Here is a 17,497-nt window from a genome sequence, read left to right as displayed (position 1 = left end):
CAGAAACAGTTCTATATTCAGAGAGCTTTACAGTCAAAAGTTTGGATTTCTATTTTATGATCTTAAAAGTTTTATTTCAAGGATTTATAATTGAATGCTTTGTAAATGAATTGCTTTAGAAGATAAATTTGGCCCACATATGATTTTTTTTTTTTTTCTACAAAACTAAACAAATAAAAAAATTAATAACTAGAATGGAGTTGGACAGGATTGTGATGAAGCAACAGCCAACAAGTGTCTAGCTTACCAGGCCAAATGCTTAAAAAGAATCCCAGGATGCACCTTGGGGAAATGAATGATAGAAGCCCAGAGCTATAATCTAGACAAAGGGTGGCTGCTTTGAATAAACTAAAATAGTTTTGATTTACTGAACATTTTAAAGTCACAGCATAATTCCCATTGTTCCATTACTTTAATTTCTCAGCTCTGGTTCACGTAATTGGGCATATGTGTAGTATGATATGATAGCATGAACAATTTAATGATAAAGTAGACTGACCTTGCCTCACTTTTGCATATGAATGAGATATAAAAGACTGCCAGCAGGCAGATCCCTTTTGAGCCAGTTTAAATCACGAGCACCCAATAGTACAAGCCACAAGTAAAGTCTATGATATCATGACACTTCAGCATAGAAATTACAATGATTAAATCATGAGTGTTGGGGGCGAGACCATACACATGAGCAGGATAAATATTGCTAATGAAGAAAGCATTTGTGTAGCTCTCGCTTTATTTATATCAAAAGTAAGTGTTTGTTATACTTTAACAACAAGATTTATGTTTTTAAAGGACAAATGAAAGAATTATGCAAAGAAACATTTTCTGTCATGTTTAGTGACCTAGCAGCGACATGTACTGTTGAGTCATGTTTTCATTCTTAATCATCTTTATGAAAAGAAAGGTCAGAAACAGGCAAGAGACAGCTTTTAGCCTTTGGCCATTGTTTACTTCCAAGCCAACTCAAATGACAGGAAGATGATCTAGTGGCGAAACGAGATTTTTGTATTTTATTTTTTTAATACCTTTTTAAAAATTCATGGTCTGAACATGTGGTAAAGTATCAAATAAAATCGCACAATATTACCTATAATTACTGGTTACGCCCTGAAATAACTCGCACTATGATATAACATAATGTGACATGGTCTTGACGAGTGAAAATATGTGCTAGCGTCTTTTTAAGCTCTACTCTTGGAAGGAATATTTCACCGTTTAACACTTAACACCCACATCATTCTCATACCTCAGCACATTTGCATTTCAACTCCAAATATTGCTGTCTTCACAGTTTTTAATTGTGCCCATGGTAATAAATTACCTAATTTCCATGCTGTTTCCCAGCCATGCTTTGAAAAATATATAAAGCTATAAATGTTAAATCTTTAAAGTTCAGTATTGTGTAAGACAGCATCTTGAAACACACTGCCCTGCCCTAAATGGAGAGACAACATGTCTGCATGGTGTCTATATCTTGCCAGTTTTTGCACATATTGAACTCTGTAGGTGGATGCTACTTTCATCCTTCCTTAAACTTCCCCCGTTGAGAGACTTAATCAGATATATTTGAATATTATATATGTTTACACTCTTGTTACACAATTACTCTCAAATACAACTTTTAAAGTAATAAAATCCCCATGTGGATCTGTAGATGAAGTTTAAGTACTGAAGGTCTATGCTGTACTCAACTGTAGGTGACATATTTATCCAAAACAAATTTGACTGATAAATGTTGCACTGCTTATTTTGATGTAAGCATTTAATAATCATTCATATGTGTGCTTGACAAGATTGCCACTGGACAGCTGTTGTTCAGCACCACGGACAGTGTTGAGTTTTTCTCTTCTTTAAATCTATTTTGGGACAGTTCACCCAAAATTGAAATGATTGCTGGTAGCCTTTGACTTCCATAGTATTTTTTTCTCACACTTTGTCAGTGGCTACCATCAACTGTTTGGTTGCCAACATTCTTCAAAATATCTTATTTTGTGTTTAACAGAAGAAAGAAATTCATAAAGGTTTGGAACAACATGAGGGTGAGCAAATGATGAAATGTTCCTTTCCCCATGCCTTTAAGACTTTATATACCCTTCTTGCAAAATAAAACATTTGAGCCCTAAAAGAGTTTTTAAATACATTCCTTGTGTTTATGACATGAGTATATTTACATTCAGTAATATAAAAATGCAAGATATCATTGCCTGCCTATGCATTAAGCCAAAAAAAACAACGATCAAACAGAAATTACTGTTTTTTTGTACTTATTATGCTACTACTGAACATCAGATTTAAAAGGGCTATACAAAACAATAAAAGACAAACACATAACAAAACACATTTCGTGCAAAATATGCTTCTGAATGCAAAAATATCACTGACAATAACAAACCACTCTTTCCAAAAGCAATATCCAGACATCACTTAGTCCAAATATTGTCACTGTCCTACTTCCTTTTGAATCTCACAAATAATTAAATGCATACATATATATACGCACATACATACATACATTTCTTCAGATCCTAAGAATAAATAAAATAAACTAACGTATTCCATGTTCTCTTTGCTACCTTCATTTTTAAAAGCAGATATGGAAATGTCCCTTGGTCTTCAGTCTGGACCATTTAAAATGGGCTCTATTCAATTAGAGAGGGAAAACAAGAAAGCCAGAGAATGTGGAGTACTTCCACCCGCCCATGAGGTTCCCTCTCTCCAGTTTGAGATAGAGTCTGTCTTCACGCTCCAGGTGAAGCAGAACGCCGTTACTTGCTGCCTCTCGGGTCACATCTTGATCACCAGCAAATGCAGATATGATTGGGTATTCATTATGCATCAGGTTGACCTAATGACAATGAACCACAAGATGTGATCACACACATAACAACTGCACTAAATAGTATCCGTTTTAACATACATTTTTAATTGCTAATAATTAATGGTGACGAGTATCAAGTCCATTTCACTTTTAACTGCTAACACTTGTTGGATAGTCCTTATTCTGATATGGTGACTAGCATCAATTCAATTAGTAACTAGTATTATACATACTTGAAAATAATAAAGTGGTACTAGTCACTGTTCTATTAGTGAAAAACTATTCTGTTTTACTGTTAAGGAGGTAATAATTTTTTCCAATTTAATTATACAGTGATCTGTTGTTTACATATATTCTTTTGTGACTAGCTAATGATGATTCAATTTGATTATTTCTTAGTTATCAAAATTGGTATCTATTTCAGCTTTGAAAGTGGTAATTTAATGTATACAGTACACACACACACACACACACAAATATATATCCTCAATGGTATAGGTAACATATCTCAATTTATTTTTTTGTCGTATGAAATGACTAGCCAGAATGATACTTTACAGTTTAATTAAAATCTTACTGATAAGGTTACAGTTGGAATACAAAGAATGTCTAATAGTCTTAATAAATCTTAATATACTGTATATTCACTTAGTGCTAAGAAACCTGTAACATTATTAACTAAGTTAAATAATGAGTGGTACTACTGTCAAATGATTTTCAATACTTATAGACAAGACATTAGTAGGCTAGATAATATAGGCACTTAAGCAATTTTTCATTGTGTTATGATTCAGTGGCAAACCATTCAATTTAAGTTTCAGTTGTTTATAATTTGTTTCGTATAAAACCCCTGAATGTTAACAAATAGACTCACCTGAATTGTCTGTCGGTTGTAGACCTTCACAACGTGAAAGCTGAAGCTGTAAATGCCTCGCCGAGGAGCTTGAAATACACTCGCCTTAAGATCGAAATGATTTCCAATGTTCACTAGTACCTGCAAAAAGGTGTTTGTTCACTTAGTTAACGTATGTTTTGGAAACGTGTTAAAGCCTACTTAACGCACAAATACGCGTTGCCCAAATGTGAAAGCAAGGTCTGACCTGATCAAAGTAGATTGTCATGGACTTGTTACTCATTTCTGATGGTTCATGGTTAGTTCCTCTGACCGCAGAGAAAGCCACTTTAGCACCAGCAGCTCGGACAGATATCCCAAACGACGAGGTCACTCCTCCTTCGGCAGACGGGTTCGAGTCACACACAACTAAACATTTTCCTTCCAAAACTACCGGTTCTGTGTCATTCTGTCCGAGGGAAAACGCAACGCTGAATCCCAGAAGAAGGGTGGAGGCCAGTACGGCCAAAGATCCCGGTTCCCTGGCTCTCAACATGACAGTGGAAGACCTCTGAGCAAAATATCACTAACGAGCAATCTTTGGAGATCAGTGAAGACGAAAGCAGCTCTCTCTCTCTCACTCTCTCTCTCCGTCTCTTTCTCTCACATACACACGCTCTCTCATCCATATACACAGCGCGCACGCATTATTTGAAAACGCCCTGAATTTTTACCATGTGCCCAAGTTTCCATTGCGCAATAGTCTAAAATCTAGTTCAAATGCAAAATGTATGCATCACAGCTAAACAATAAATAAAAAGACTATTAATAAGAATAAATGTATCACTAATCGATGCTTTGACAACCATAATACTTACGAAACTGTGTACAGATAGACTGTCACTTGAGGGTTTATGCGTTGAATGGATATTCCAACAAACCCTATTGAACAGTTAAAAGCACTACTGCATTCAGTATACTGTAAAGTACTTAATGTACTCTTAGAAACTTCTGCTCACCATTTATTGATGGAAACTTCATTTCAATGTAAATTGATGTTCTGGTTACATTCCACTGTTTGATGTGGAGGTGTTTCAAAAACTAATATGATGTGCTATTGCACCATCCAGTGGTTGTGAAATATATTAAAGCAAATTTATATGAAAAGACTTTAAACTAGCGAAGTATTTATCACTTTAAATTTTAATTCACACATGCAAAATTGTTAATTAAATACAATATGCACAACACGTAAGCGAATAGCAAACTGTAAATATGTCGTTATTCAAGTCGTTTTGCTTTTTCTTTCAGCAACATCAAGATTTTAGGTTAAAAGTTATGAAAGTATAATAGAATGTGCACAGCTGGCACAAGATGTCAACAATGCCTTTATGTTTCAGAATTCAGATTTGTTCACACATAACCATGTAAAAACTAAAATATGTTTGAGCTGTAAATGTAAAACTTTGTGAGTCACTTCTTAAAGTAACAACTTCTGTTGTGGTAATATGCACCACCTTTTGCATGCTGTTCAAGTGTGATTATAGTCCATTCTTTGCTACAGATTTACTGCAGATTTTTTTAGATTAATGAAACACCTGACAACCACAAATTTATAGTACCATACCTTTTCAATTAATAATGTTGTCCTTTTGACACAGTGTGCTAATTGGATCACTGTCTTGCTGAAAGATGAGAGTTTTAGCTAACTGAAGCTGGTTATCTTGCAGTATTTCCCTGTGTTATGCAGCATCGATTCTTTCTTGTTTCTTGTTTTAACAAGATGCTGATGAAAAGCAGCCCCACAGAGAATGCCATTTTAGCAGAAGGCATTTGGGACCATATTAGTATCTTATTTTTCATTTTTTCCTCCACATTTCCGTGCTTCTAGTTTCTAGTTTAAGCACATGCTTCTTGTTAGTTGCATCTAATATATGTGCAGCAATAGTGGAAAGTGAAACACAAAAGAAAAGGGTATATTTTTGCAGGTTATTTTTCAATTAAAAAAAAAGACTAGGCCTATTCTTACTGGGTGTAATCATATTCTTTGACACGTGGTCTGCTACAAAATAAATATATAAAACAATTTTCACAATGTTTTCATTTTGTCCCCATTTTCAAGTAGGCTAGTTTAATCATACTCCGTTAGAAAACCATGGGTTAACATCACCTGGACAAACTTCATCTGAGGCAGGGCATCGCATATAGAATATTCTGGCCAAATATGAATGAAGGGATCGTGTTAATCCACTCTTCGCGTCCGCAGGTCTTCTGTGCACGGATGTGGCGGATTACGCACATGTGTTCAACCTGTTCCGTCAAACAAGTCTTCAACTACACCCTGAGTTCTGGGAATAACGGCAACAATTTCTGCGACGAATATCACACAATTTGGATCGCGTTCTTTAAACAGCTTCTTCTAAAAACGCACTGTTTTATATCGTAGTTATATTTTATCCCAGTTTCGTCCTTCGCTTCGCCACTTCCATTATCATTTCATGGAATTCAAAGTTGAAACCCTCGGGGAGAATCATGGTGCTCCGGGTGAAACTGCTTGTTGGTGAGTAAATATAATATTGCGCGAGCTTATGGACACGAACATAAATATAATATTTAATTGTATTGTCATTGACGAGTAACCTCTTGAGAACGAATACATACATGATTCCACACTATAGTGTGACATAAAACATGTAAACATGCACTTGTAATAGTGGTGATAAAGTTGCATAAATTATAGCTAACTAGATAGATAGATAGATAGATAGATAGATAGATAGATAGATAGGTTATGAACACAATATACAGAGTGTACTAATGTACATTGGAGTTATCTTTAACATGACCCTGGACCACAAAACCAGTCATAAGGGTCAATTTTATGAAATAGAGATTTATACATAATCTGAAATCTAAATAAAGCTTTGTATGTGTGTGTGTTATGTATTGTTTGTTAGGATTGGACAATATCTGGCAGAGATACAACTATTTGAAAATCTGGAATCTGAGGGTGCAAAAAAATTAAAATATTGAGAAAATCACTTTTAAAATTGTCCAAATTAAGTCCTTAGCAATGCATATTCCTAATCCAAAATTAAGTTTGGATATGTCTATGGTAGGACATTTACAAATTATCTTCATAGACCATGATCTTTACTTAATTATTGGCATAAAATAAAAATAAAAATTATTTAATATGGTCCAGGGTCACATTTAAGAATTGTATAAACTCTATTCTCGTCTCAGATCATTATTCAATTTTGCAGTTGTTGCAAGTCTCGTCAATCTTGGATTTTCTGGAGCACCAACAGCACCACCAAAGAGAGCTATAGGTAATTGTGTCTAATTAACAATTATCTCCTAAGCAAGAAGAGCATTGTGATCGCATGCAAAAGTAGAACTGTTTTTATTGTAGATTGTTTTTTATATATATATATATCTTTTAAAAAACAAATGCTTTGTCTCTTCAGTTAAAAACAACTCAGGTGTGACGCCGGCAGGGTTGTGTGGTGCTTGGGTCAAAGAACCTGATGGAGGGCTTTTCACATCTCCTAACTATCCTGAAAAATATCCTCCTGACCGAGAATGCATATACATAATTGAAGGTTAGCAATCTATCATTTTGACCATTTTTAATGAGTAACATCTGCATATCTAACTAGAGGTTTTAATTGTCATAGCTTCTCCAAGGCAATGCATTGACCTGTATTTTGATGAAAAGTATGCTATTGAGCCATCGTGGGAGTGTAAGTTTGACCACATTGAAGTCAGGGATGGCCCCTTCAGCTTTTCTCCTATTATTGGCCGCTACTGTGGACAAGAGAGCCCGACCTATGTTAGGTCCAGCGGACGATACCTTTGGATAAAATTTGTGGCAGATGGTGAACTAGAAGCCATTGGATTTTCAGCTTGGTACAATTTCACCCAAGGTAAGAGTTGTGTTTTTGTCAATGGTATATGCCTTTTTCTGTACGCACCACCAAGTATTTATCAGTTTCTTTATGCAAGTTTATGCAAAACCTGATGATCATGTCCAGCATGATTTGAGGGTCTTGTCCTTCAGTGGAAGAGCATCTGATTGTCCAAATGGTCTGTGTGAAGTGACCTGGATGCAGAATCTAAAATGTGTCTTATTCACCCTACGTCTTGAAGTTTTTTGTTACAGGTTTAAACAGTAGATTGTGTGGTCTCAAACTTTTAAACTCCACTGTATTTATTTGGAAACAAAATGTATAGTTATAATATTGATTTAGTACAGTTGGTTTAATCTTAGCAAGATCCTCCGTGTTTTGGTAAATGCTGTGTTCTGTGCTCAGGTCAGATGGCCCTGCATTTGTAGTGCAGGCACACATGCAGCAGCTGAGTGGGGGAGATTTGTGATGTCTCTGATCCTAGTTAATGAAAGCTTGTCTTCAGAGGAGCACACTCGGTCTGCTCCATGTCCTGAGCTCTTTCCTCCTACTTCAGCTTTGCTAAATCCTATTGCAAATCTATGGGATGGCCAAAAAAATTTGCTTTATGCATTATTGGGTTGCAAAGGGTCTTTTGTCAATCTATTTTTGAATCCATATTTTACATCATTCAATGAATAGCCAAAGTGAAAATTAAAGTGAGTGTTTTTTTTGACTAATCAACTGTGGTTTAAGACAGATGCAATGTCCGTCTATTCAAAAGTAGGCTGGTGTTCCTGATTACGTGATGTTACTTAAATTTTGATTACACCAGTGTTCATTACAGCTGCCTAATTAACACTGAACAGCAGTGCTAATCTCCTCTCAAAGCTAAATCCAGTCTTCAGATTTTGGTAATGAAGCAGGGTCATAAGAGGAGAGGACCAGCAATCACATATCTGTCCTGTGAATTGACAACCCTGTACACAAAATACATACATCACTGATTGAATGTCTACACATTATTTAATTAATTTTATTCAAACAATAACTAAAAATATTAACATCTTTTAAAAATTCCATTTGTAACTAACAACAGATATAATGAATGATTATAATAAAATATTTTTTATATTAAATATTTTTTTAGGCTGTGCTAGGCATTCCAATCCAGGTTTTTTTTTCTTCTGTTATGTATATAAAATACTGTAAAATATAATTCTCGACATCATAAATCAGAGATTTACTAGAAACCTTGATCCATGCACCCTGTTACATCAGCATAAAGAATAATCTTAGCCAAGCTGTACCAGAGGTAAGAAAACACGAGAGGATTACTGTGAATCCCTGAATGGTTTTAGATTGAAACCCGAAAGACTCTGAAATATCCTGGTGATTTTTTTTTTTTTTGGAAATGATAAATTGGATCTAGATAGACATGATGAACTGGCCAGAGCCTATTACCTGTTTAAGCCTGAAAAACTGTGCATAAATAAAAGAAATTCAAACAGGCTCCTGTAAACACACCTACATCTTATTACTTTGATTCCTGTCACACTGGACAGCCTAATCTGTGTGAGGCTGGTGAAGGGATTATTAATCCATGTACAATCATGACTCAAGCCTCAGGACATCATTCTCATTCACTAATCCTATGTGTTTCAGTTATTATGGTTAAAGAAAATAAATGATTGTGAGCCGGGACAGAAGTTCCTCAAGGTCAGGGAGAAAAGGCACCCATGTGTCTGTGTTTGTCTTTAATTCCATCAATCGAATAAATTTCCATCTGTTTTTATTTCCTATGTTCTTAGGAAGAAATAATGCAGTCTACAGTACTGTTCAGAGGTTTGTGGTCAGTAATACTTTTTAATGTTTTGACAAAAGTCTGTTTTTTTATTTATTACAAAAATATTGAAATATCTCTGTAACTTAAAATAACTGTTTTCTATTTCAATATATTTTAAAATGTAATTCATTCCTGTGATGGAAAAACATCATTACACGTTTAAGCATCATTACTCCAGTCTTCAGTGTCATACAATCCTTCAGATATCATTCTAATATGCTGATGTGTTGCTCACAAAACATTTTCAATTATTATCAAAGCTGAAAATAGTTGTGCTGCTGAATATTTTTGTGGAAGCATGATGAAGCATCCCTTTTTTTCAAGATTCTTTGATGAATAGAAAGTTCAGGGGAACAGCATTTATTTTAAATACATTTTTAACATTATAAATGTCTTTTATGTCATGTTTTGATCAGCTTAATGTGTCCTTCTGTAATAAAAGTTGTACTGACTCCAAACATTTGGACAGTAGTGTCATGTATATACACTCTTTTGTATATCCTGGTGTCCTCACTTACTTTTCTAAACCAACTTCTGCAGAAAGATCATTTTAGATAACCAGTGCTTTTTGATGGTGAACAGCATGGAATATACCAGCCTTTAAATTGATACGGATCTGTCTTTTCAACAGCAACAAGCCAGCCATTTTGATATTTAGGACAATATTTTTTGTCACATATGTGAATATGAAATCATTAGTGTGTTTGTGGGCTCTTTGACCTTGTAAACTAAACAGATGAAAGCCTTATAAAATCCTTAATCACTCACTCTCCTCTGCCTGTTTTACAGATCCTGATTTCAAAGACCTTGGAGTTCAACCACCTCTTCCTAGTGAGTGAAGTGTTTTTTTTAGATTTAATTGATCTCCTCTGCATAATAAAACCACTTCACAATGATACATTACTGTGCTTTCATGTTGTAGTTTGCGAATTTGAGATGAGCGGGCCAGAGGGGATTGTGGAGTCAGTAATGGTTACCAAAGAGGGCAAAGCGTTGCAGACAGAGGCTGTAGACTGCAGGTGGTACATAAGAGCTCCTCCTGGATCGAAGGTAAATCTCATAATTTTATTTATGGAATTTAAAGCCTAGCATGGTGGCCTTGGACTGATCTTGTTACTTTCCACTGTGTTAGGAGGACCTAAAAAAGATCTCCTAAGAACACTGATTTAAATGTGTCTCCTCTTGTACAGATCTATTTGCGTTTCCTGGATTATGAAATGCAGAACTCAAACGAGTGCAAGCGTAACTTTGTGGCAGTGTATGATGGGAGCAGCTCGGTGGAACACCTAAAGAATAAATTCTGCAGCACGGTGGCCAATGACGTGATGCTGCTGACTTCACTAGGTGTGATTCGCATGTGGGCCGATGAGACCAGCCGCAGGAGCCGGTTCCGTATCCTCTTCACCACCTTCCACGAGCGTGAGTCATTCCATCGTTTTTTTATCTTAACACATTTCATTAGCACATACTGTATTTCTTTCGTGATTTACCTCTTATTTTAACTGCATATTTGGACCAACACATTATTAGTCATTTCAGTTGTTTCAGCTGCCTGATATGGTAGTGTCTCATGTGGTTTCTTCTATAATTATTATCATTTTGCTCTGCTCTTCAGCTCCGTGTGAAGGAGACTCTTTCTTCTGTCATGGTAACATGTGTATTAACCACACATTGGTGTGCAATGGTATCCAAAACTGTGTCTATCCTTGGGATGAGAATGGTTGCAAAGGTAAATAGTCACATGTTTAAAAATGAAATATTAAAAGAAAATAATGGTATTTAAAAGTATTTATGCTGTCACCATTTACTCACCTCAAGTCATTCCAAACCTGTTTGATTTTCTTTCTTATGTGGAACACTTTAAAGAAGGACATAAAAAAAAAAAACAGTATCTGTGTTTTTGTCCATCCAGTTGACCCCAAATGACTTTTATTGAATGGACACAGAAACAGATATTTTTCAAAATATCATTTTTTGTGCGGTCAACAGAAGAAAATAAAGCTGTATAGGTAAATGACAAGAGAATTATCATTTTTGAGTGACACTTCATGTGCATGTAAACTGCTGTTCACATTTTTTAAGAAGTCCTTTTTATTCAGTCTTATTACTTTTGTACTTTTGTATAATCGATTATATCCTTATTTTTCAACAAGTATACATTCATTTGATCAAGATAAAGATTTATAAGGATACAAAAGATTTCTATTTTGAACCTGTTATGGAGTCTATAAAAAATATTAAGCAGCACAACTGCTTTCTACATTGATATTAAAAATAAATGTTTCTTGAGCTCCAGTTCAGCATATAAGAATGCTTTCTGAAGGGTCATGTGACACTGAAGACTGGAGTTATGACTGTTAAAAATTCAGCTTAGCCATCACAGAAATAAATTACATTTTAAAATGCATTCAAATAGAAAACAGTTATTGTAAGTTATTATAATATTTCAACATATTTATGTTTTTTTTTTTCATATAAGTGCAGTATTGGCAAGCATAAGAGACGTATTTCAAAACTTTGAAACAGTAGGGTTTTTTTTCTTAATTTAAAACATTTAAAGTGTGCCACACACACTCTTTATGCTCCTTTTGCACAGAGAAAAGAAAAGCCACTATACTGGACAGTCTCGACAACACTAATGTGACCATTATAGGCGTGACCTGTGGAGTGGTGATTATCCTGCTCACCGTCTCAATAATCATTCAAATAAAACAGCCACGGAAGAAGTACATCATCCGCAGAGATGAATTCGACCCTGCATTGCTGCACGAGGCCTTTGAACCACCACAATACGAGCTGTGCACGTTACGGCAAGCAACCTCATGCGACGGTGATGTTTTACCTGAAGACTTCCCCAAACTGCAGCGTACCTCGTCCAAATGCATCCACGGCCACCACTGTGGCTCCCAGGTGTCCAGCACTCGAGGCAGCCGCAGCGATCTCAGCCTGCGAGATGCTGCAGCCATTCTCTCAGACATGGAGCCAACCATACAACCTCCATTTCCTCTGCAAGCCACACCTACTGGCCGCAGGAATATCCTAGTGATGAAGCACAGCTACTCGCACGATGGGGCTGAAGAGTGCGACCTGGATGATGAACTTTATGATGGGCCCACCACCAGCCGTGGGCGAGCTGCAGTGGACAGAACTGTGCATCGGTCAGTATCCAATGACTTCTAATGGTTTTCCATGCACGTCAGCCCAGCTTTTGGATAGATTTCTTTATTGTCCTCTTTGTGTCAGTTTTATTTCTAACAGTTATGCACTTGTTTATTATGTTCGTTGACAGTCAAAATTTCCATTTTCACCGTTTTGTATCCATAAAGGATTATGGATCAAAAAACATGGGTGCATTAATTGGATATGTGAACCAGAAAACTATATTCCTGCCAGTTTTCTTTTCCTGTTTTGTATATGACTAGTCCAAGGCTGTCTAGTCCATATCATTTGATGACTGTTATGCACTTCTGTTTTCATCCTAATATTGAGAAATGATATTAGGACACTCAGTCATTGCATATGTGTGATGTAAATATTTTGATTCATGCTGTTTTGGTGTGGGTATTATTTAAAACATTACATAAAAACATGTCATTAATGCTAAGGCTATTTTCACGTTTGTGTTTTGTAATGTGGGACAGGCTTAGGGATGGGTATCGTTAAGGTTTTAACGGTATTACTACTCTTACCGATACTGCTTAATGGTCCGGTACTTTAACGGTATTCTTATCGGTACTTTGTGTTTTGTTACTTTGTGTTGTGTTAGGCAGTCGAAAACTTTGCATTTCTCTGTCTGCACATAATGCACTTTTGAAAGATGCTTTGACAGATTGCTTGTGTTTCCGCCCTTACATGCAAAAAATTTGTTGCACTTATGACAACCAGCGTTGTCTGCATCAACTCTAGTGAAGTATAACCACACTTTGGAACTTTTCACTGTCTCCGCCATCGTCACTCTTTGTATTAAGCAGGAGTTTTCGTACTGTAAGGGGCCGTTCACATATCGCGTCTAAAAACGCGTGGAAAACGCTAGGCACGCCGCTTTCTGATCCCCCCCCCCCCCAAATCCTTCGGGCACTTGCGCTCCTGAGGAGTCTGCCGTTGCTAAGCAACCATGTCCCGCTCTCTCCATGAAGACGCGGAAATTTCAGCTATGGATAAATGGATTTGCAGCACTAAAAACTGCTTGCAGTATAGCTCTGCTACTAAATTAATTTAAAAATCCACATACAGCTATCAGCTGTTCCTTCATCTTGGCTGAGCTTTCAACGTTGTTACGGAAAAGGTGAGGAAGTTACATGACCTGCAGTGCGCTTGGCATTCTGAAAAGTTGAGCTATTTTTAACTCGATGCAGTGCGGACGCGCCTGGAAAAAACGAGCTCATCGCGACCGCGTGTGCGTGCGCCGCGCGCTCGTTCTTGTTGTGTGTGTGTGACTGACAGACAGCCTCCGCAGCGCGCTTGAGAGATCTCGCAAATTTCACAGACAAATGTCTTAATAATATCGCAAATTAGAAATTTTGTTTGGTAAGATAAAAGATAAAATGTGCACGATAACATTATTAAGCAAATCTCTTCGCCATCGTCACTCTTTATTATTAAGCGGGAGTTTTCATACTGTTATGTCTGTGCGTGCGCTGCGCTCGTTGTGGTGTGTGTGTGTGTGACTGACAGACAGCCTCCGCGGCGCGCATGAGAGATCTCGCAGATCTCACAGACAAACGTCTTAATATGATCGCACATTAGAAATGTTTGGTGAGATCAAATGTGCACGATAACATTATTAAGCAAAAATACATAGTACATTAATTTTTTCCCCTCCAGTACTGAAAGCAGAACCGATACCGTCAGATCTTGATACTAAGGTCTTTCATAATTTAGCCCCGGGGCCATTTTAATACCGGGTTTCGGTACCCATCCCTAGACAGGCTTCTCTCTTTCCTTGAGCTGTGTGGTTTAATTTAATTGTGCTTTACTTGTGACTTAATTTATTTGTATTTTCATTGCTTTTATGCCTATGTGAGTACATTTGTGCTTCTTTTATACATTGTTACCCGAATGCTTCAGTTTTCATTCTCATATCACATATTACTGATAAAATTACAAACAAGTTGTTATGATGTCTCGTTTTATTGCATTTTTACTATAAAATGCCATGTAGAACAAAAACGATCTTTTAAAAACGTGCCTTTCCATTGGATTGCCTCCTCCTTGCTTATTGATAATATTTTAGAGTGGTTGTAGGCATGTGACCATTACTAAAATTGCCAACCTCGTCATAATAACATTCATGCATTTAATACTATAAACGTACTGTTTTCATTCCATTTGTCATTTAAAGCTGAAAAACAGCAGTCAGAAATGCGTAATAAGCGCACACATTGGGGTTTGTGAGTACATCTGTGTAATAGTGCCTCCCTCTGGTATATTAAAGTAATTGCATTGGATAAACTTTCACTACTAATGAAAAAATAAAAATAAAAACATATAAAAGGACAGTTAGTTAACAGGTTATAACTCTCGAACCTACAATTCTTTAGGTTTCTTCAAGTAATTTTTATTATCCCATGAACTAATACTATCTGTAACAAAGAGAAAGAGAGCGGAACTAATGACGCTTCAGTCTTTCGACTCGTCGGACAAAACAAATGAGGTGCACCGATTCTCATGTCTCGTCTCGTGAAATAATGTAAACGTTCTGTGGTTGTTTTATAATTTATCTATAGAATGTGTAGACAGTATTGTTGTCTGTATGTTAACATGACTATGCTGTTGATCTATTTAAATGTCTTTCTCATTACTTGCATATCTGATCTATTTTAATTGCGAATCTGTCAGAAGCTGCGTGCTGTCATTGGGCAGGAGGTCAGTTAATGAGTGCCTCTAAATTCATTTAGGATGTCTGAATTTGGCATAGAATCAAATCACTCCATAGAGACTCATAAGCAGGGTTCAGCTGGTGACAGTTCTTTTAAAAAACGACTCGGTATTTTTGCTACTTGTGTGGTCGGGGGCTCATTGGTGGCTCTGTATGCAGTGACCGGACCGTTTATAGCACCAGCTTTGAGGAAAGTTTGTCTCCCGTTTGTTCCTGCAACGAGGACTCAAATTGAAAACGTTCTTAAGGTTTTGAAAACTAGATCTGGGTCTCTGGTGGATATCGGCAGCGGAGATGGACGGATAGTGAGTTATTTTTTATTTTTATATATCCAATTGTTTTACTAAAGAATATAAGAATTTATGTATGCGTTTTTTTGTTTATTTGCATTTTTATTATATGAATAAAAATCATCCAACACTGTGGCATATCAGCATTGCTATACAACAGCTGTATAACATTATTGATGTTAGATGATGACAGTTTGTTAATAGTCTTGTTCCTCTGTGTTTCTGGTTTGGTCTAGGTTATCGCTGCAGCAAAAAGTGGTTTCAAGGCAGTTGGCTTCGAGCTGAACCCCTGGCTGGTCTGGTACTCCCGATACAAAGCCTGGAGGGAAGGTGTTCATCACAACACATCTTTTTATATGTCTGACCTTTGGAAGGTGAGGACAGGTCAATCATAATCTAAATGTGCATCTTCCATTATATTAGTACCTAAATTATTTAGTGTTTACAGATCAATACAGTCTGTATGTAATCATGCCGCATGTGTTTGAAGTATTATTATTTGTCTTTTCTTTCATAGGTCAGTTTTTCAGAGTACTCCAATGTGGTCATATTTGGCGTTCCTCAAATGGTAAAATCTTCTGACTAATTTTATATATACATACATACACATGTACATACAATATTTTTACAATCTGACAGACTCGGTTGTTTTCTCCACAGATGGAGCAGCTTGAAGTCAAGCTCCAAACAGAGCTCCAAAATTCAGCCAAAGTAGTGGCTTGTCGCTTTCCATTTCCTACATGGACTCCTGATGATGTCGCTGGAGAGGGGATTGATACCGTTTGGGTTTATAATGCCAAGACATTCAATCCTCCCATCAGAAATTATAAAGACAGTGAAAGACCGAACCAATGACAAACTAAGTTTCTTAAAAGAAACATTTCTTTCTTTAGTGACAAACTTTTTGTCTCTCTCATGTAAGCAAAAAAAAATAACAGTACAATTCGGCTGCCTTGTGCGCCTAATTAAAAATCCCTATGTTTTAGAAAAGAAAATAATGAGTTTGTTTTTTCTGCATTTGTATTATATGACAAAGAAAATTATTTTATATATATTTTCTCAGAGATGTGGAGTGATCAAATCCTGATAAGAATATTTCATGTTCTTGTTTAAAGGCCTGTTCACATCAAGAATGATAACTATAAAGATAACTATATTAGCATCCACATCAGAGTCTGTTTATTGTGGGGTGCACGCTCATCTGCCACTTTAAATTCTTGATTTCTGATTGTGTCCATGTTTTTTATCGTTCATTAACTTATATCGTTATATCATTTCTCTATGCCTTTATCATTACAGCAGGGAACGATTTTTATATCTATCATTAACTTTGTAGTTATCCTCCTTGGTGTGAACAGGCCTTAAAGCTTTTTCTATACAATCAAGTAAAACTTAAAGCACATCTTAAGTACTCATAGGGACAAATATATATGTCATGTAAATAATCCAATGTTATTCCTGGAATAAACTGATTTACTAATTATTAATATTTCACATTTGTTATAATAATTATATCTCATACTGATAAAAGATGCATGCATATTTGACCCTTAAAACCACATTAAACCTTAATACATCTAATTTCCAATACCAAAAAAATACCATTCACCGCAAAGCCTTTCAGAGCCTTACACGCCACCAAATCAACTTATCTGCATTGTGGGGACCATATCCTCATTCATACTTACAAAATATTAGAGGCCAGTAAAAAGTCAATATCCCTAATAGGATAAGATGTGTATGTGTGTTTGCACATGTCCAGGTGTAACAAGATTTAAAGTCCCATGCCTCAACCCTTTAACAATCATGCACACCAAAAAAACCGCCTCCACTATTTTATGCTGACATTGTGCCCTTGTTATAGTAAATTGCCATATACCATGATGCATTCGTATTGTATATTTGATTTAAATAAAATAAAAATGATTAGATCTTTTATAAAA

General features: G+C 36.1%; 3 protein-coding genes across 4 annotated transcripts; 2 read left to right on the top strand and 1 right to left on the bottom strand.

The window, feature by feature from the left end:
* Nucleotides 1-1,155: 1,155 nt before the first annotated feature.
* LOC132096429 (cerebellin-2-like) lies at nt 1,156-4,325 on the bottom strand. The gene is made up of 3 exons (XM_059501773.1): nt 3,919-4,325; nt 3,693-3,812; nt 1,156-2,845 (listed from the first exon to the last, which is right to left on the bottom strand). The coding sequence occupies exons 1-3, from the start codon at nt 4,204-4,206 to the stop codon at nt 2,648-2,650; spliced, it is 606 nt and encodes a 201-aa protein (XP_059357756.1). The 5' UTR covers nt 4,207-4,325; the 3' UTR covers nt 1,156-2,647.
* Nucleotides 4,326-5,814: 1,489 nt separating this feature from the next.
* Nucleotides 5,815-13,025, top strand: LOC132096427 (neuropilin and tolloid-like protein 1). Of its 2 annotated transcripts, none has more exons than XM_059501772.1 (9): nt 5,815-6,210; nt 6,917-6,982; nt 7,121-7,255; nt 7,331-7,579; nt 10,176-10,217; nt 10,309-10,436; nt 10,577-10,805; nt 11,002-11,115; nt 11,983-13,025. In XM_059501772.1, exons 1-9 carry the CDS (start codon nt 6,183-6,185, stop codon nt 12,564-12,566), a joined length of 1,575 nt encoding a protein of 524 aa, XP_059357755.1. In that variant the 5' UTR covers nt 5,815-6,182; the 3' UTR covers nt 12,567-13,025. The 2 variants fall into 2 exon arrangements, with proteins under 2 accessions (XP_059357755.1, XP_059357754.1); XM_059501771.1 differs by having other exon boundaries at nt 6,917-6,988.
* A 1,984-nt stretch (nt 13,026-15,009) lies between these two features.
* LOC132095798 (ATP synthase subunit C lysine N-methyltransferase-like) lies at nt 15,010-17,411 on the top strand. Its single transcript, XM_059500887.1, has 4 exons — nt 15,010-15,569; nt 15,791-15,928; nt 16,072-16,122; nt 16,215-17,411. The coding sequence occupies exons 1-4, from the start codon at nt 15,285-15,287 to the stop codon at nt 16,407-16,409; spliced, it is 669 nt and encodes a 222-aa protein (XP_059356870.1). The 5' UTR covers nt 15,010-15,284; the 3' UTR covers nt 16,410-17,411.
* The last annotated feature ends 86 nt before the right edge of the window (nt 17,412-17,497 follow it).

This window comes from Carassius carassius, chromosome 20 (assembly GCF_963082965.1).
Source record: "Carassius carassius chromosome 20, fCarCar2.1, whole genome shotgun sequence".
Taxonomy (NCBI): domain Eukaryota; kingdom Metazoa; phylum Chordata; class Actinopteri; order Cypriniformes; family Cyprinidae; genus Carassius; species Carassius carassius.
This window is presented reverse-complemented; position numbering and strand designations above follow the sequence as displayed.

Coding starts and splice junctions, on each gene's coding strand:
- LOC132096429 (XM_059501773.1), bottom strand. CDS start 4,206: ATGTTGAGAGCCAGGGAACCGGGATCTTTGGCCGTACTGGCCTCCACC. Junction 3,813..3,918: donor TGACAATCTACTTTGATCAG/GTCAGACCTTGC, acceptor ACCTTTTTGCAG/GTACTAGTGAACATTGGAAA. Junction 2,846..3,692: donor ACAACCGACAGACAATTCAG/GTGAGTCTATTT, acceptor CATTGTCATTAG/GTCAACCTGATGCATAATGA.
- LOC132096427 (XM_059501771.1), top strand. CDS start 6,183: ATGGTGCTCCGGGTGAAACTGCTTGTTG. Junction 10,806..11,001: donor CTTCACCACCTTCCACGAGC/GTGAGTCATTCC, acceptor TCTGCTCTTCAG/CTCCGTGTGAAGGAGACTCT. Junction 11,116..11,982: donor GGATGAGAATGGTTGCAAAG/GTAAATAGTCAC, acceptor CCTTTTGCACAG/AGAAAAGAAAAGCCACTATA.
- LOC132095798 (XM_059500887.1), top strand. CDS start 15,285: ATGTCTGAATTTGGCATAGAATCAAATCACTCCATAGAGACTCATAAG. Junction 15,570..15,790: donor GCAGCGGAGATGGACGGATA/GTGAGTTATTTT, acceptor GGTTTGGTCTAG/GTTATCGCTGCAGCAAAAAG. Junction 15,929..16,071: donor ATATGTCTGACCTTTGGAAG/GTGAGGACAGGT, acceptor TTTCTTTCATAG/GTCAGTTTTTCAGAGTACTC.